Genomic DNA, 18888 nt, shown 5'->3' with positions numbered 1-18888 from the left:
CCTTATGAGAAGGATTGAGACAAAGAGAAGGAACAACAATTTCTTGATTAATATTCCTAACTGAAACCACCTTGGCAAGAAAACTCAATCTAGTACATAGGACCACCTTATCCGCATGAAAGATAAGTTAAGGAGAATGATATTGCAAAGCCGAGAGTTCCGAAATTCTCTCGCAGAAGAAATAGCAACAAGAAACAAAACCTTCCAAGATAATTTAATATCTATGGAATGCATTGGCTCAAACGGAGCCTGCTGCAAAACCCTAAGAACAAGGTTAAGACTCCAAGGAGGAGTAACTGACTTAAACACAGGCCTGATTCTGATCAAGGCCTGACAAAATGATTGAACATCTGGCACAACCGCCAAACACTTATGCAACAGAATAGATAAAGCAGAAATCTGACCTTTCAGAATACTGACTGACAACACCTTCTCCAGACCTTCCTTGAGAAAGGATTCCTAGAATTTTGTCTAACTCCAAGAGTAGCCCTTAGATTCACACCAATGAAGGTATTTACACAATACCTTATGGTACATTTTTTGAGTAACAGGCTTGCGAGCTTGAATCATGGTCTCAATGACCAACTCAGAAAAACCACGCTTAGACAAAACTAAGTGTTCAATCTCCAAGCAGTCAGTTTCAAAGAAACGAGATTTAGATGGAAGAAATGACCCTGAGTTAGAAGATCCTTCCTCAGAGGAAACCTCCAAGGAGGCAGAGATGACCTGTTCACTAGGTTTACATACCAGATCCTGCGTGGCCATGCAGTAGCTTATTAGAATTACCGACACTCTCCTGTTTGATACGAGCAATGACTCGTGGAAGGAGAGCAAATGGAGGAAACAGATAAATTAGACTGAACCCCCAAGGCACCGCCAGAGCATCTATCAGAGCTGTCTGCGGATCTCTTGACCTTGAACCATACCTTGGAAGCTTGGCGTTCTGCCGAGACGCCATCAGATCCAACTCCGGAACCCCCCATTTGAGGGTTAACCTGGAGAACACTTCCGGATGGAGAGCCCACTCCCCGGGATGAAAAGTCTGTCTGCTCAGAAAATCCGCTTCCCAATTGTCCACTCCTGGAATGTGGATGGCAGACAACAATTGTGAGCTTCTGCCCACTGAATAATCAGAGACACTTCTCTCACACTTCCCTCATGGCTAAGGAACGCCAAATTCCTCCCTGATGGTTGATGTAAGCCACTGAGGTGATATTGTCCGACTGAAATTTGATAAAGCCAACTGAGGCCAAGTTAACAGAGAATTTTAAATCGATCTCAACTGCAAGATGTTTATGAGGAGAGCAGACTCTTCCTGAGTCCATAATCCCTGCACCTTTAACAAGTCCCAGACTGCTCCCCAGCCTAGCAGGCGGGCATCCGTGTGCACGATCACCCAAGAAGGTCTCTGGAAGCATGTGCCCTGAGACAGATGTTCCTGAGAAAACCACCATGAAAGGGAGTCTCTTGTTAACACATCTAGATCTATCCTCTGGGACAGATCCAAATGGTTTCTGTTCCATTGCTTGAGAATGCATAATTGCAGAGCTCTCAAATGCAATTGAGCAAAGGGAATGTTGTCCATGGAAGCGCCCATAAACCCAATTTCTCCAACATTGGTGTGTCCGGTCCACGGCGTCATCCTTACTTGTGGGATATTCTCTTCCCCAACAGGAAATGGCAAAGAGTCCCAGCAAAGCTGGCCATATAGTCCCTCCTAGGCTCCGCCCACCCCAGTCATTCTCTTTGCCGTTGCACAGGCAACATCTCCACGGAGATGGTTAAGAGTTTTTTGGCGTTTAAATGTAGTTTTTATTCTTCTATCAAGTGTTTGTTATTTTAAAATAGTGCTGGTATGTACTATTTACTCTGAAACAGAAAAGGATGAAGATTTCTGTTTGTAAGAGGAAGATGATTTTAGCAGACAGTAACTAAAATCGATTGCTGTTTCCACATAGGACTGTTGAGATGAAGTAACTTCAGTTGGGGGAAACAGTTAGCAGACTTTTCTGCTTAAGGTATGACTAGCCATATTTCTAACAAGACTGTGTAATGCTGGAAGGCTGTCATTTCCCCTCATGGGGACCGGTAAGCCATTTTCTTAGTCAAAAACAAACAGAATAAAGGGCTTATTATGGGCTAAAAAACTGGTAGACATTTTTATGGGCTAAATCGATTACTTTATTTGTGCATATTATTCAGATTTAGGCTAACAATTGGCATTTATAATCTTGGAACGTTTATAAAACGGCAGGCACTGTATTGGACACCTTTTTCAGTCAGGGGGCCTTTCTAGTCATAGACTGAGCCTCATTTTCGCGCCATTAATGCGCAGTTGTTTTTTGAGAGCAGGGCATGCAGATGCATGTGTGAGGATCTAAGAATCTCTGAAAAAGCTTTTAGAAGGCGTCAATTGGTATCGTATTCCCCTCAGGGCTTGGTTGGGTCTTAGCAAAGACTATATCTGGGACTGTATAGGGGTTAAATTGAAAAACGGCTCCGGTTCCGTTATTTTAAGGGTTAAAGCTCTGAAATTTGGCGTGCAATACTTTTAAGGCTTTAAGACACTGTGGTGAAATTTTGGTAATTTTTGAACAATTCCTTCATACTTTTTCACATATTCAGTAAAAAAGGTGTTTTCTGTTTGAAATTTAAAGTGACAGTAACGGTTTTATTTTAAAACGTTTTTTGTGCTTTGTTGACAAGTTTAAGCCTGTTTAACATGTCTGTACCTTCAGATAAGCTATGTTCTATATGTATGAAAGCCAATGTGTCTCCCCATTTAAATTTATGTGATAATTGTGCCATAGCGTCCAAACAAAGTAAGGACAGTACTGCCACAGATAATGATATTGCGCAAGATGATTCCTCAAATGAGGGGAGTAAACATGATACTACATCATCTCCTACTGTGTCTACACCAGTTTTGCCCATGCAGGAGGCCCCTAGTACATCTAGTGCGCCAATACTTATTACCATGCAACAATTAACGGCTGTAATGGATAACTCCATAGCAAATCTTTTATCCAAAATGCCTACTTATCAGAGAAAGCGCGATTGCTCTGTTTTAAACACTGAAGAGCAAGAGGACGCTGATGATAATTGTTCTGTCATACCCTCACACCAATCTGAAGGGGCCATGAGGGAGGTTTTGTCTGAGGGAGAAATTTCAGATTCAGGAAAAATTACTCATCAAGCTGAACCTGATGTTGTGACATTTAAATTTAAATTAGAACATCTCCGCGCACTGCTTAAGGAGGTGTTATCTACTCTGGATGATTGTGACAATTTGGTCATTCCAGAGAAATTATGCAAGATGGACAGGTTCCTAGAGGTTCCGGTGCCCCCCGACGCTTTTCCTATACCCAAGCAGGTGGCGGACATAGTAAATAAAGAGTGGGAAAAGCCCGGCATACCTTTTTGTTCCTCCCCCTATATTTAAGAAATTATTTCCTATGGTCGACCCCAGAAAGGACTTATGGCAGACAGTCCCCAAGGTCGAGGGGGCAGTTTCTACTCTAAACAAACGCACTACTATTCCTATCGAAGATAGTTGTGCTTTCAAAGATCCTATGGATAAAAATTTGGAGGGTTTGCTTAAAAAAAATTTTTGTACAGCAAGGCTACCTTCTACAACCAATTTCATGCATTGTTCCTGTCACTACAGCAGCGTGGTTCTGGTTCGAGGAACTAGAAAAGTCGCTCAGTAGAGAAACTCCATATGAGGAGGTTATGGACAGAGTTCACGCACTTAAATTGGCTAACTCTTTTATTTTAGATGCCGCTTTGCTCTTTTATTTTAGATGCCGCGCGTGGCGCGCAGAGCGCTTTGGCTAAAGTCTTGGTCAGCGGATGTGTCATCCAAGACAAAATTGCTTGACATTCCTTTCAAAGGTAAAACTTTGTTTGGACCTGATTTGAAAGAGATTATTTCAGACATCACTGGGGAAAGGGCCACGCTCTTCCACAGGATAGGTCTTTTAAGGCTAAAAATAAGCCTAATTTTCGTCCCTTTCGCAGAAATGGACCAGCCTCTAATTCTGCATCCTCTAAGCAAGAGGGTAATGCCTCACAACCCAAACCAGCCTGGAAACCAATGCAAGGCTGGAACAAGGGTAAGCAGGCCAAGAAGCCTGCCACTGCTAACAAAACAGCATGAAGGAGTAGCCCCCGATCCGGGACCGGATCTGGTGGGGGGCAGACTCTCTCTCTTTGCTCAGGCTTGGGCAAGAGATGTTCAGGATCCTTGGGCGCTAGAAATAGTTTCTCAAGGTTATCTCCTGGAATTCAAGGAACTACCCCCAAGGGGAAGGTTCCACAAGTCTCACTTATCCTCAAACCAAATAAAGAGACAGGCATTCTTACATTGTGTAGAAGACCTGTTAAAGATGGGAGTGATACACCCAGTTCCAATAAAGGAACAAGGAATGGGATTTTATTCCAATCTGTTCGTAGTTCCCAAAAAAGAGGGAACGTTCAGACCAATTTTGGATTTGAAGATCCTAAACAAATTTCTCAGGTACCATCGTTCAAAATGGAAACTATTCGAACAATTCTACCCACCATCCAGGAAAGTCAATTTATGACTACCGTGGATCTAAAGGATGCGTACCTACATATCCCTATCCACAAGGAACATCATCAGTTCCTAAGGTTCGCTTTTCTGGACAAACATTACCAGTTTGTGGCTCTTCCATTCGGATTAGCCACTGCTCCAAGGATTTTCACAAAGGTGCTAGGGTCCCTTCTAGCGGTTCTAAGACCAAGGGGCATTGCAGTAGTACCTTACTTGGACGACATTCTAATACAAGCGTCGTCCCTGTCAAAGGCAAAGGCTCATACAGACATCGTTCTAGCCTTTCTCACATCTCACGGATGGAAGGTGAACAAAGAAAAGAGTTCTCTTTCCCCGTCAACAAGAGTTCCCTTCTTGGGAACAATAATAGATTCCTTAGAAATGAGGATTTTTCTGACAGAGGTCAGAAAATCAAAACTTCTAAGCTCTTGTCAAGTGCTTCATTCTGTTCCTCGTCCTTCCATAGCGCAGTGCATGGAAGTAATAGGATTGATGGTTGCAACAATGGACATAGTTCCTTTTGCACGAATTCATCTAAGACCATTACAACTGTGCATGCTCAAACAGTGGAATGGGGATTATACAGACTTGTCTCCAATGATTCAAGTAGATCAAAAGACCAGAGATTCACTCCGTTGGTGGCTTACCCTGGACCATCTGTTCCAGGGAATGAGCTTCCGCAGGCCAGAGTGGGTCATTGTCACGACCAACGCCAGTCTAGTGGGCTGGGGTGCGGTCTGGGAATCCATGAAAGCTCAGGGTCTATGGTCTCGGGAAGAGTCTCTTCTCCCGATAAACATTCTGGAACTGAGAGCGATACTCAATGCTCTCAGAGCTTGGCCTCAACTAGCAAAGGCCAAATTCATAAGGTTCCAATCAGACAACATGACGACTGTTGCTTATATCAATCATCAAGGGGGAACAAAGAGTTCCCTGGCGATGAAAGAAGTGACCAAAATAATTCAATGGGCGGAGGATCACTCCTGCCACTTGTCTGCGATCCACATCCCAGGAGTGGAAAATTGGGAAGCGGATTTTCTGAGTCGTCAGACATTTCATCCGGGGGAGTGGGAACTCCATCCGGAAATCTTTGCCCAAATAACTCAATTATGGGGCATTCCAGACATGGATCTGATGGCGTCTCGTCAGAACTTCAAGGTTCCTTGCTACGGGTCCAGATCCAGGGATCCCAAGGCGACTCTAGTAGATGCACTAGTAGCACCTTGGACTTTCAACCTAGCTTATGTATTCCCACCGTTTCCTCTCATTCCCAGGCTGGTAGCCAGGATCAATCAGGAGAGGGCCTCGGTGATCTTGATAGCTCCTGCGTGGCCACGCAGGACTTGGTATGCAGACCTGGTGAATATGTCATCGGCTCCACCATGGAAGCTACCTTTGAGACAGGACCTTCTTGTTCAAGGTCCATTCGAACACCCAAATCTGGTCTCCCTCCAACTGACGGCTTGGAGATTGAACGCTTGATTCTATCAAAGCGTGGGTTTTCAGATTCGGTGATAGATACTCTGGTTCAGGCCAGAAAACCTGTAACTAGAAAAATTTACCATAAAATATGGAAAAAATATATCTGTTGGTGTGAATCCAAAGGATTCCCATGGAATAAGATAAAAATTCCTAAGATTCTCTCCTTTCTTCAAGAAGGTTTGGAGAAAGGATTATCTGCAAGTTCTCTAAAGGGACAGATCTCTGCTTTATCTGTCTTACTACACAAAAGACTGGCAGCTGTGCCAGATGTTCAAGCATTTGTTCAGGCTCTGGTTAGGATCAAGCCTGTTTACAGACCTTTGACTCCTCCCTGGAGTCTAAATCTAGTTCTTTCAGTTCTTCAAGGGGTTCCGTTTGAACCCTTACATTCCGTAGATATTAAGTTACTATCTTGGAAAGTTTTGTTTTTGGTTGCTATTTCTTCTGCTAGAAGAGTTTCAGAGTTATCTGCTCTGCAGTGTTCTCCTCCTTATCTGGTGTTCCATGCAGATAAGGTGGTTTTGTGTGCTAAGCCTGGTTTTCTTCCTAAAGTTGTTTTTTGTGTCCGAATCCAGTTTCAAAGAAGGAACGTTTGTTACACAATTTGGACGTTGTCCGTGCTCTAAAGTTCTATTTAGAGGCTACTAAAGATTTCAGACAAACATCTTCCTTGTTTGTTGTTTATTCTGGTAAGAGGAGAGGTCAAAAAGCGACTTCTACCTCTCTTTCCTTTTGGCTTAAAAGCATTATCCGATTGGCTTATGAGACTGCCGGACGGCAGCCTCCTGAAAGGATCACAGCTCACTCCACTAGGGCTGTGGCTTCCACATGGGCCTTCAAGAACGAGGCTTCTGTTGACCAGATATGTAAGGCAGCGACTTGGTCTTCACTGCACACTTTTGCCAAATTTTACAAATTTGATACTTTTGCTTCTTCGAAGGCTATTTTTGGGAGAAAGGTTTTGCAAGCTGTGGTGCCTTCCGTTTAGGTGACCTGATTTGCTCCCTCCCTTCATCCGTGTCCTAAAGCTTTGGTATTGGTTCCCACAAGTAAGGATGACGCCGTGGACCGGACACACCAATGTTGGAGAAAACAGAATTTATGCTTACCTGATAAATTACTTTCTCCAACGGTGTGTCCGGTCCACGGCCCGCCCTGGTTTTTTAATCAGGTCTGATGAATTATTTTCTCTAACTACAGTCACCACGGTACCATATGGTTTCTCCTATATATATTTCCTCCTGTCCGTCGGTCGAATGACTGGGGTGGGCGGAGCCTAGGAGGGACTATATGGCCAGCTTTGCTGGGACTCTTTGCCATTTCCTGTTGGGGAAGAGAATATCCCACAAGTAAGGATGACGCCGTGGACCGGACACACCGTTGGAGAAAGTAATTTATCAGGTAAGCATAAATTCTGTTTTCTTCCATACATTGGGCTACAGATGGCCGAACTGTAGACTGAAGAGAGAGGCAAGCAGAGAGAATTTTGGATTTCCTGACCTCCGTCAGAAAAACCTTCATAGATAGGGAATCTATTATAGTCCATAAGAACACCACCCTTGTAGCTGGAACAAGGGAACTCTTTCCCAGATTCACTTTCCGTCCGTGGGAACGTAGAAAAGACAACAAGATCTCTGTATGGGAGCTTGCTTGTTGAAAAGATGGTGCCTGAATCAAAATGTTATCAAACTAAGGTGCCACTGCAATTCCCCGTGGCCTGATCACTGCCAAGAGAGTCCCTAGATCCTTGGAAAAAATTCTGGGAGCTGTAGCAAGGCCAAACAGAAGAGCCACAAACTGAAAATGTTTCTCTAGAAAAGCGAATCTCAGAAATTTGTGATGATCCCTGTGAATAGGGACATGAAGATATGCGTCCTTTAGGTCTATAGTCGTCATGAACTGACCTTCCTGAACCAAAGGACGAATGGACCCCATTTTATAGGACGGCACCCTGAGACATTTGTTGAGACACTTTAGGTCTAAAAAGGGATGAAAAGTTCCCTCTTTCTTGGGAACCACAAACAGATTTGAATAGAATTCTAGACCCTGTTCCTTTACTGGAACTGGAACAATCACTCCCAGAGAGAAAAGATCCTGAACACAGTTCAAGAATGCCTCTTCTATCTTGTAACCCTGAGAAACAATGCCCACAGCCCAAGGATCTGGGACATCTCGTAACCACTCCCGATAAAACAGGGAAAGTCTGCCCCCCACTTGATCCGACCCTCAGCTGAGGGTTTCTTAGATTGCTTCCCCTTGTTCCAGGACTGACTGGGTCTCCAAGAGAACTTGGATTGCTCCATTTTTGGAAGCGGAGGAGGAAGGCTTTTGACCTTTTGAAAGTACGAAAGGAACAAAAATTACTTTGACGTCCCTTAAAGTGAAGGTCAAGTCCGGGTGACTTGCTCACACTGTCATGCTGTTTATTAGAAATCATGTTGACGTTCATTCATCATTTTGCATACATTTCACTCATACTGTCTTTTTTTTACCATTTATTTACCCTCCGTTACACTATTTTCGTCTGCCCACCATCTAAGTTGCCTTGATTGACAGCAATCGAAGATCTAATTCTCCAATGTCCGTTCCACCCCCGGGGCGTTCAGCCCCTTTCTGGCCATGTCACTACTAAGTGATGCGCATGCGCAACTTCCTCAGCAGCGTCATATGTCGTCGTGCTAGTTCATGAGACGTGCAAAACGCATACAAAATTTAACGCATGCGCGATTCGGATGGACATACGCATGCGCATTTTCAATGTTAATCTTGTGCACGAGTTTAAGAACAGACATAGAGAGCGTGTGGGGCCGCTCGCTACGTCACTACTACTGAATAAGGAAGTGGTGGAGGGGAGGAGTCGGAATGCAAACGGCAAGTTTTCAAATAAATAATTTTTTATAAAACCTAATATGTAAAGTGAAAAACAAAGTTAGCGACTAGAATGGTGATAAGTGATTGAACACATTTCAGTATTTCATTAGCCGCAAATTGACCTTCACTTTAAATCTAATTTTCTTGTCTTGCGGTAGAAAAGAGCCTTTTCCACCCGTAATATCAGATATTATTTCTGCCAGTCCAGGCCTGAACAAAGTCTTACCCTTGTAAGGAAAGCGCCAAAACCTTAGACTTGGAGGACACATCAGCTGACCAAGACTTAAGCCACAAATCCCTGCGAGCCAAGACGGAGAAACCAGACAGCTTGGCTCACAATTTAATAACTTTCATGTTAGCATCAGAAATAAAAGAATTGGCTAGCTTAAGAGCCTTAATCCTTTCCTGAATTTCCTCCAACAAAGTTTCCTCTAAAATAGATACAGATAAATCATTGCACCAATAAGATGCTGCACTTGTCACTGTGGCAGGTTGCCATTGAAGACCCTGATGCACCTACATCTTCTTCAAATATACCTCCAGCTTTTTATCCATTGGATCCTCAAAAGTGCAACTATCCTCCTATAGGGATCGTAGTTCTCTTAGCCAGAGAAGAAATAGCCCCTTCTACTTTAGGCACTGTGCGCCAATAATCCTTAAAGGGACAGTCAAGTAAAAAAAAAACTTTCATTTTTCAAATAGGGCATGTAATTTTAAACAACTTTCCAATTTACTTCTATCAACAATTTTGCTTTGTTCTCTTGGTATTCTAGTTGAAAGCTAAACCTAGGAAGGCACATATGATAATTTCTAAGTCCTTGAAGGCCGCCTCTATTGTATTTACTTTTCACAGCAGGGGAGAGCAAGCTCATGTAGGCCATATAGATAGCATTGTGATCACGCTCGTGGCTAGTGGCAGACACTGCACTAATTGGCTAAAATGCAAGTCAATAGATAATAACTAAAAGTCATGTGATTAGGGGCGGTCAGAAGATGCTTATATACAAGTTAGTCACAGAAGTAAAAAGTGTATTAATATAACAGTGTTGGTTTTGCAAAACTGGGGAATGGGTAATAAAGGGATTATCTACCTTTTTTAAACAACAAAAATTCTGGTGTTGACTGTCCCTTTAATGGATTCAGCAATAAGAAACCTCTTCTTAAAAAACTGAAGACGGAGAGAAAGGAATCCCTGTTTTTTTTTCCCATTCCTGCGCAATAATCTTCGTCACATGATCTGGAACAGGAAACACTTCCATAGAGGAAGAGGCATCATAGAATCTATTAAAGGGACATTAAACACTAAATACATGCTAGATAGAATGATGCATTCAAAGAAAAGATTAGTCCATGAGTAACATGTAGATGTATTTTTTAAAGTTTCATTAATTGTTTAAAAAGTGGCAAAATAAGTGTAAAGTTTTAGTGTCTATAAAACACCGGGAGCTGCCATGTTGTAACTTGTGTTACCTTCTCTGCTGTGGCCAATTAGGGTCAGTTATAAATAGGTCACTAGAGTGTGCAGCCAATGGTTGTGCTGGATTTAACAGTGTTCTGCACTTCCATTTCTAACAGGAACTGAAAAGCTCACAATTTCAGAATGGAATTACTGGCAAAGAGGACAAAATAAATAATTAAAGTATATTGCAGAGTTGTATTATTATATACAATTTATCATTTTATTTTACCATCTCAAAGTGTTTAATGTCCCTTTAAGCTTACTAGCTTTCTTAGGGTTAGCTACAACAAGAGAGTCAGAATCATCCAAAGTAGCCAAAATCTCTTTTAATATAACATGGTGTTCAAGCTTAAACCTAAAGCTTACTTCTTCCACCTCATACAAAAGAGTAACACTGTCAGAATCAGATATTTCACCCTCAAAAGGAACTGAGTTAACATCCTCCCTAGAGTTATGAGGAAGATCGACTTGTATAGAAGCTGCTGAAACGGGCATTTTACAATCCATTAAGTGTTTAGTTTTCCTCTTGTGTTTTCCTAAAACAGGAAAAGCAGATAAATCTGCAGATACCGCAGAAGATATCTGTGCGGCAAAATCTGCAGGCAAGTATACCCCACCAGGAGGATGAGAGGAACCACAGGGCACTGCATGTGATGCCATAGGGGCTTGGGACATTTGAGGAGAAGACTGCGGCATTGCCTGAACAGCATTATCCTGAGAGACATTAGGCTCATAAGGCAATAATTTTTCTTTACATTGTAGCGTTTTAGCTAAACAAGTAGTACAAAATTTGCAAAGGAGAAACAATTTGCGCCTCTAAACATAATAAATGTTTATTAAAAACAATATCATCATTATCCATGTCCATAGCTAAGAAAAATCAGCCCCAGGAAAGAAATAAAAAAATAAATTTGAATAAAAGACAACTGTCACTTTAAGAGAAACATAAAAACAAAAAACGTTATAAAAAAAAAAAAACTAAAGCTTGACAACCTCTACACCTCAGCAGTACTGAGGTGCCTACCGCAAACTCCAGGAGACTTGAAAAGGACACAGAGACTGACACGCAACTGTACATACACTGAGACTGCAGCAACAACACAGACGCCGATCCGTTCCATATAGCTGAAACACAAGGATCACATGACCAACACATCCGGAAAAGCGCAGACAAGAAAAAGGCGCGGAATCCGAAAAAGGCATAGCAACAACAGTTACCACATAAACAAACAAATATTTGCCAAAAATAAAAATCTAGCAACACACAGTCCCAACGTGCAATCGTCAAATCATAGTGCCTGCATACTGCCTATCAAATCCTATTTAAAGGATTACTAAATCACATAAAGAAAAACTGCAGAATATAAATAATGAATCTTTAAAAGTACAAAGTCTCCTAAACCTAGAAGACAAAAAGCACTTACCTGCAGTCTAGCTGTCCGGCAGGAAGACAGCTCACAAGGCGTGAAAGGATACAAACTCCTTACAAAGACCTGTGGGAAAAAAAGAAAGAACAGAGTAACCAACTCTGTCTTTCTATACTTAGGGCAGCAAAATGTTAGGAAACAAAGTAAGCACCACCTTACAACTTCCTAGCTGCTTAAAAGACACCACTACTCTGCAGCAGAGATTGACGTAGACTACAGCTATACCCAAATCCTTGCTTGCAGGGAAAACTATCCCCATAAAGGATCTCATTTCTTCAGACACCAAACATCACCTCCTCCAATGACAGAGGCAAAGAGAATGACTGGGGATTATGGGAAGGGGAGTGATATTTAACAGCTTTGCTGTGGTGCTCTTTGCTCTAGGTAGCAGATTCCTGTTGGAGTACAGGACTACCCTCTGGAAGAGGTGTTGCACTTAGCGTTTAGTCATATGCATATTTATCCATATATATTGGTTATAAGCTGGCCATGCTTTTTTAATCTATTTGTTCACTGTACTAAATATAATATGTGTTATTTCTGTATTTATGGTATGTTAAACATAATACAAATGGACGCATCTTTGTTGATAGACTTGTCTGCAGAGTTTATGCACAAATGTGGACGGAGCCAAAATAAACTATTGATAATTGTTTGAATCTATTTGGTGTTATACCTTTTAATTTTATATATAATTTGAGTGCTGAAATCCCTGCCTTTTAAGAGAATATATACTTTTCTCTCTTGACCCTAATCTATATATATATATCTCTATATATCTATATATGTGTGTGTATATATGTGTGTGTGTGTGTGTATATAACACAACGCTACAAATGGCAACATATATGGTTCAGTGAAATTTGTGGATTATATGTGGCATGTATTTTGGCATATCTTTAGGTCAGTTTTCTTGACCAGTTTAGAGGTATAGAATTAGGAGTTCTGGTTTATAAAATTAACATTTGCATGTGTTGTTGTGACCTCATTACCGAGTAAAGTTAGTATCATGCATGTATATAGGTATGGTGTTAAATATATGTTGGTGCCTTTTTGCCGCTAGATAAATGCGGAGGGGTGGGTAACTTAATGTAGTGGATGCAGGAATTTAGCAAATTATCACACCTCTATGAGAACAGTAACAGTATTAGAGGCACCTTAAATGTTTAATTTGTATTTATCTGGACGATATCCTGCGGGCTTTATAATAAGATCCATGTCTTTGATGGGTTAGAGGGTTTGCTTAGTATGTAATTTGGCAAATAGTTGGCATTTTACGTCGGGTTGATACTCTACAAACCCTAAAAATAAATATAGATGTTCAGTAGGATTTTTTTACATTAACATTTGAAAACCTTGCATTTTTTTCTATATGATATTTTGATAATGTTACAGCCAAAACTACTAGTCCAATATTTATGTAAATTAGAAAGGAGAAAGAACCTGTGTCTTCTTATTAGTTTTATTAGTATTATAGTAAAGTCCAAATTGAACTTTCATGATTCAGATAGGGCATGTAATTTTAAACAACTTTCTAATTTACTTTTATCAAATTTACTTTGTTCTCTTGGTATTCTTAGTTGAAAGCTAAACCTAGTTAGGCTCATATGCTAATTTCTAAGCCCTTAAACGCCGCCTCTCATCTGAATGCAATTAACAGTTTTACACAGCTAGAGGGTGTTAGTTCATGTGTTTCATATAGATAACAACATTGTGCTTTTGCATGTGGAGTTATTTAAGTCAGCACTAATTGCGTGAAATGCAAGTCTGTCAAAAGATCTGAGATAAGGAGGCAGTCTGCATAAGCTTAGATACAAGGTAATCAGAGGTAAAAATTATATATGTATAACAGTGTTGTTTATGCAAGATTGGGGAATGGTAAATAAATGGATTATCTATATTTTTAAACAATAACATTTTTGGTGTTTACTGTCCCTTTTTAAAGGTGTTTTTTTTTCTTACTTTTAGTTGGTGAAAAGTTGGATTACTTAGCACAAAAACATTGATTTTTCAAAAAACAAAACACTAATACATTTTAAAAACATTCTGTTTAAGATGGAACAAAGAATATTTGAGTACTAGTTCGCTTTAGATAATTTTCACCATATTTAAAGGGACATTAAATACTTAGTGATTGTAATATAAAATATTTAATTATGTGTACTAAAAACTGAGGGGGGTGGAGCTAACCGCCGAAGTGGATGGCTGCACTCTTACAGAGCTCCAGACTCAAGACCTACAAAAATGGACCTATTTACCTAATTTGACAGCCTGAAGTCATTAAAGTTAAGTCCCAACCAAATGTGATACTGTATGAATGAGTTTGGGAGCATACAAAAGCCTTTTTTCTTCTATATAAGACCAGATACAGAGCACAGACAATCCACGCAGTGACCACTGCATCAGAGATACTAAAGATGGCGGCTTAACATTGAGTGGCAGTAGCCTCCGAATATCACCTAGATGGAACGGTATTGCTCAACTGTAATGGAGGCAGTTGAAGTTTGGGAGCAGAAGGTCCTATCTATGCTCACTCAGCACTTCTGCGATTTTACAATGTAACCTAATTCGGATGCTGGAGCAGATGGAATTTAAGCAGGTTGCAGACTATTGCCCTCAGAGAAAACAAAGCCCTGGGTCTGTGAGGAAATTGCTGAATCCAGCTAACTCAGTTCGGAGGAACATAACGCTGTTCACCCCACGTGGCGCTGGGGGCCGAAAAATGTTTGAGTCCAAAGGCTACTAAGAAAGTCTGCGGCACAAAGAGACCCCTGCACGTTCGCTCTTTATCACTGCATCAACCCTGTGGGATGGCAAAAGCCTCAGTGTGGTGGATTACTACTCGTAAGCGACCTCAGCGGAAAAGGGTCATAAGGGAGGCTCGTTATGCAGATACCGGGGCCAAAAGCAAGAAAACACAGAGATCCGTACCTGCAGGGAAGCTGACCTCTCGCAGGTAGGACTTGATTGGTTTTGTTGCCCAGCGCCATAATTCCCAGCTAAGAAGGTATTTAGACCCGTCTCACTGCCCTGCTGCTAAAAGGCCTTATACGAGAGAAGGCATCGGTTGATGTTTGCAACGCTAAAGGACAGGCATATGGGCTTAACCGGATGATCACTTAGCAAGCCTCAATTATGGTTATGAGATGAACTATCTTAGATACTCCTAGCACATGTTTTTTTGGGGACTATATCATTAAGGATTAACTTTTATTCTGTTACTGTTATCAATTATATGTTGTTTGAACCTCCTTTACATAGTTGTGTTACCCTGTAGGCAGTGCAAATGTATCTTCCAATCCACTACCCGGTATACTAGACAGCTGACTAGAGCTAATATCAAAGGGCCAGATTTCCAGAACGTCTCTCTGATCATCCTCTCTCATTTAAACCTTTGTTCCATTCTAAGTGGCATGCTTCCAGCGGCTGGGGTGGCACGCTCACATATTTTTAAGGGAGAGAGCACACCATTTCTGTTACCATCTTACATTTAGTCCGTGAGGAGAGGCCTGAGACACACGTATGTGATAAGTGACATGCAGATGATACTGTTATACCACTGCTGTTTTTATCATTGCAGGTACCGGCAATGCACTGTTATTACTCTTTTTCTCTTGGGTGTTCATGTTGGGGATTAGTTGGGGCCCCTGATGGGACACCTTAGACACAACAGACGCAGATTGCAAACTAACTTCATCACACTAGCCTGCAGATTACGTCCACCCTCTAGATAACAAAGCCCTTCATCAGCACTCTATAGAGGGGTACCTATTAGCCAGAGTACAATTCCTAGTTTGATACAGCTCTTAAATAGTTTCAGGACTCTTTGTTAATACCCGAATAATTTTTTGGGCAGAAGTCCTTTAAGTACCTGCAAACTTCGTTCCTGAATTAGTGTCCGATTCCCCTTTTATACAGCCCCCTTCAAGGCAATAACCATATGTGCACAAGTCCCCTGTTCCCTTTAATCTAATTTTGTTGGCTTCTTTGTGGTATACTCTCTCCTCCTGCAGCTTTATATAGTCCAAATTAATAGCTCCATACAAGTTAGCTTGACTCTATCCATGGGTGTTCTCCTGTTTTACTGTCCCTACTTAAGATACACATATCTCAAATGTCAGCATTTATTTTTCTTATTCTTACCACCTGCTTCACAAACCAGTTTTATCATGTGGCCCAAGAGTGGTCCCTATGTAACTACCAGTAAATGTCCCTTTAGTATACCAGTTGGTCCAAAAGTGACCAGTCAAGTACTTACTCCATTGCTATATTACTTATAATAAAAAAAAAAAAAAAGAGATATTATAATATGTCCATATGATTTATTATTAGTCCTTTATATGGATTATGCATGGACAGGAGAGGTAACTCTGAGTCCAACCTGAGTTTGCTTTTTTGGGTCGCTCTATGAAGCCATAATTGTGCTTGAAAGCTGTTTTAATTTAGCCTCACTTAGGCAGCCCCATTGTTACCTATTATACATATTAGTCCCATGTATGCAATATGCACGTTAGGTGCTCTATTCTCAGCTGAAATGGGATATGTGTCATTGTGTGTCTATCATACTACCCTCATGTATGCCAATCCTATTGTCTTATGTAGATAGATTGCAACAAGTGAAGCAAACTTGATTAAGATACACATGAGTGGCAGGTTATGGGCAGCCTTTCAAAGTCACAATTAAGTTTCAATGTTTTAACAGTGAGCCTAACTTGGATATTTCCTGTAATGTTTATATACTCTCATACAGTATCCCTGCAGATTGGTTTAGACCGTTCATAGCTGACAATGTGTACATGCTTAGCTTATACTTGAGAATCTTACTGTAACCTGACTCAGGTAGCCTTCCTAACTCCTACTAGGTCCGTGGGTTTATGGTATTCAATGTGCAGAATCTTTTTTTCATCCTTCTCTTATTTTGCTTGTACTTGGACATTTAATAATATCTGTTATCACCAAATATCTCAATAAAAAAAAAAAATCAGCCAATATGGATGAAGTGGTACCCCTAACTAAAAGGTTTCCACGCATCATGAAATTTAGTGTGCAGAGTGTTCAATTCTCAAAATAAATCACAGTATCCAAACATCAACTGTATAATTATGTCTAGCTGCAAACAAAAGATAAAGGTTTACTATTTTACCCTACTATTGCGAATTCAATGTTGTCCTGCCATAAAATTTATAAATCACCAATCTACCACAAAAAAGACCAAAACGTTGCACTATACATTCATTACATAGTTAAAGCACTGCTCTGGAGCTGCAGAGCACTGCTGGTTCTGAGCATAAAATGCCACTCACTCAGTCGGCAGAGCTGTGGTCACTAGTTTCAAAATTTCATGCTCCAATAAATTAGAGCATGTCATTTTTTTTCAATCTTCAATAAATTTCAATTTTAAAGATACATACATTTAATTACCACAAATATCATGATTTAGATAGAAAATACAATTTTGAACAACTTTCTTATTTACTTCTATGGTCAAATCCATTTCATTGTTTCAATATTCTTTTGTTAAAAGAGCAGCAATGCACTACTGGGTGTTCGATGAATACACTTTGTGAGCCAATGACAAGAGGCATATATGTGCAGCCACCAATCATCAGCTACCTAGCAATAGCACATTGCTGCTTCTGAGTCTACCTAGGTATGCTTTTCAACAAGAGTTACCAAGAGAACAAAGCAAATTAGATAACAGAAGAAAAATTGCATCTGAAACACGAAAGAAAAATGTTGGGTTTCATGTCCCTTTAACATTTCAAATTTCATTGCAGGTTTCAAACTTTGTTCTAAATAAATCCCACAGCACAGTTAAGATTTGGGAAGCTTGTCAGTGTACTGCAAAGTTCAAATGAACCTTTAGAGTTTATTGTGAAGCTGCATTCTCATCAGTGATGTCAGATTGTGGCATTTTTGAGATAAGATATTTACATTGAAGAATGGATGTGGAAACAGAATATTTTCTTCTTGGTCAGGTTTATAAATAAGGTTTATAAATAATAAATGTTAGCAAGTTTACTGCATTTGTGTCTTTATAAAAAATATGTGCAAAGTCTAGCCACTGCCAAGGATACAATTTGTTCTAGATAAAAGATAAAGAGCCACCCATGACTAACAATACCAGCATTGTGACTATTTATACATTATCAGCATATACTGATATATATTTTTTTTCCATTTTTATTCCTTTTTCTTTAGCCGTCCACAGAGGGTTATATTGCCGTTGTGTTACCAAAGTTTCAAGAAAGCAAAACTATCACGGATGGACTTCTATCCCAGAAGGAATATGAAGAGATGCTGTTAAAGCGAACTAGTCTCCAATGTAATAATGCACAAGCTGTTTAGTGCTACTGAGCAGGATAAAGAAAATATCTACCTCGGCGTCAAATATATTTTTGTTAATAGTGTCTGTTATGCTGAAGAGGTTTTTTTTTATAATTATTATTATAAGGGATGGTATTAATCTTTGAATTGTTTACTGCAGTGCAGAAAATACAGCCACCCATACTAAACTGTTTTCCATTTTTGTTTTTTAACAATCCTGTTTTTTTATAGCTGTTTTACTTTAGAAGTAACGTTTTGGCAGGTGCGTACATAAGGCTATTGAATTATGTTTTTCACCAATACATCACGTGTGTCTACCAACTCATAATCTGCAAGATATTTAGATCAGAAGACTAAAGCATCAAACAGTGCTTTTACCAAACTATTTTACCTATTAAAAACATTTCAAAAACACTAATACTTGGATTCTTTTTTAATTAACTATGTTATTAAAGGGACACTAAAAACTAAATAAATGTTAGACCGAATGATGATTTCAACGCAGAGATTAGTCTGAGAATAATATATAGATGTATTTTTAAAGGTATATTAGTTGTTTAAAGTGAAGGTAAAGTTTTAACTATCTGAATACACTAATGAATTAGTCATTGTCTAACAAACTAAATCGCTAACATTTTTTCCACAATTTCTTACAAATTTATATAATAATGAGGTTTTATAGTTGCCTACCATTACTATCCTGACTCCTCCCAACAGCCATTTCCTTATCTTAGAGTGACGTATAG

General features: G+C 40.1%; 1 protein-coding gene across 1 annotated transcript in view; it reads left to right on the top strand.

The window, feature by feature from the left end:
• ABITRAM (actin binding transcription modulator) overlaps nucleotides 1-18560 on the top strand; it is a 48705-nt gene extending 30145 nt beyond the window's left edge. Inside the window, exon 7 of the mRNA XM_053714584.1 lies at nucleotides 18017-18560. Within this exon, the coding sequence (XP_053570559.1) occupies nucleotides 18017-18163 (147 nt within the window). The 3' untranslated portion in view covers nucleotides 18164-18560. The remainder of the gene's footprint in view (nucleotides 1-18016) is intronic.
• The last annotated feature ends 328 nt before the right edge of the window (nucleotides 18561-18888 follow it).

Source organism: Bombina bombina, chromosome 5, assembly GCF_027579735.1.
Source record: "Bombina bombina isolate aBomBom1 chromosome 5, aBomBom1.pri, whole genome shotgun sequence".
Classification (NCBI taxonomy): Eukaryota; Metazoa; Chordata; class Amphibia; order Anura; family Bombinatoridae; genus Bombina; species Bombina bombina.
This window is presented reverse-complemented; position numbering and strand designations above follow the sequence as displayed.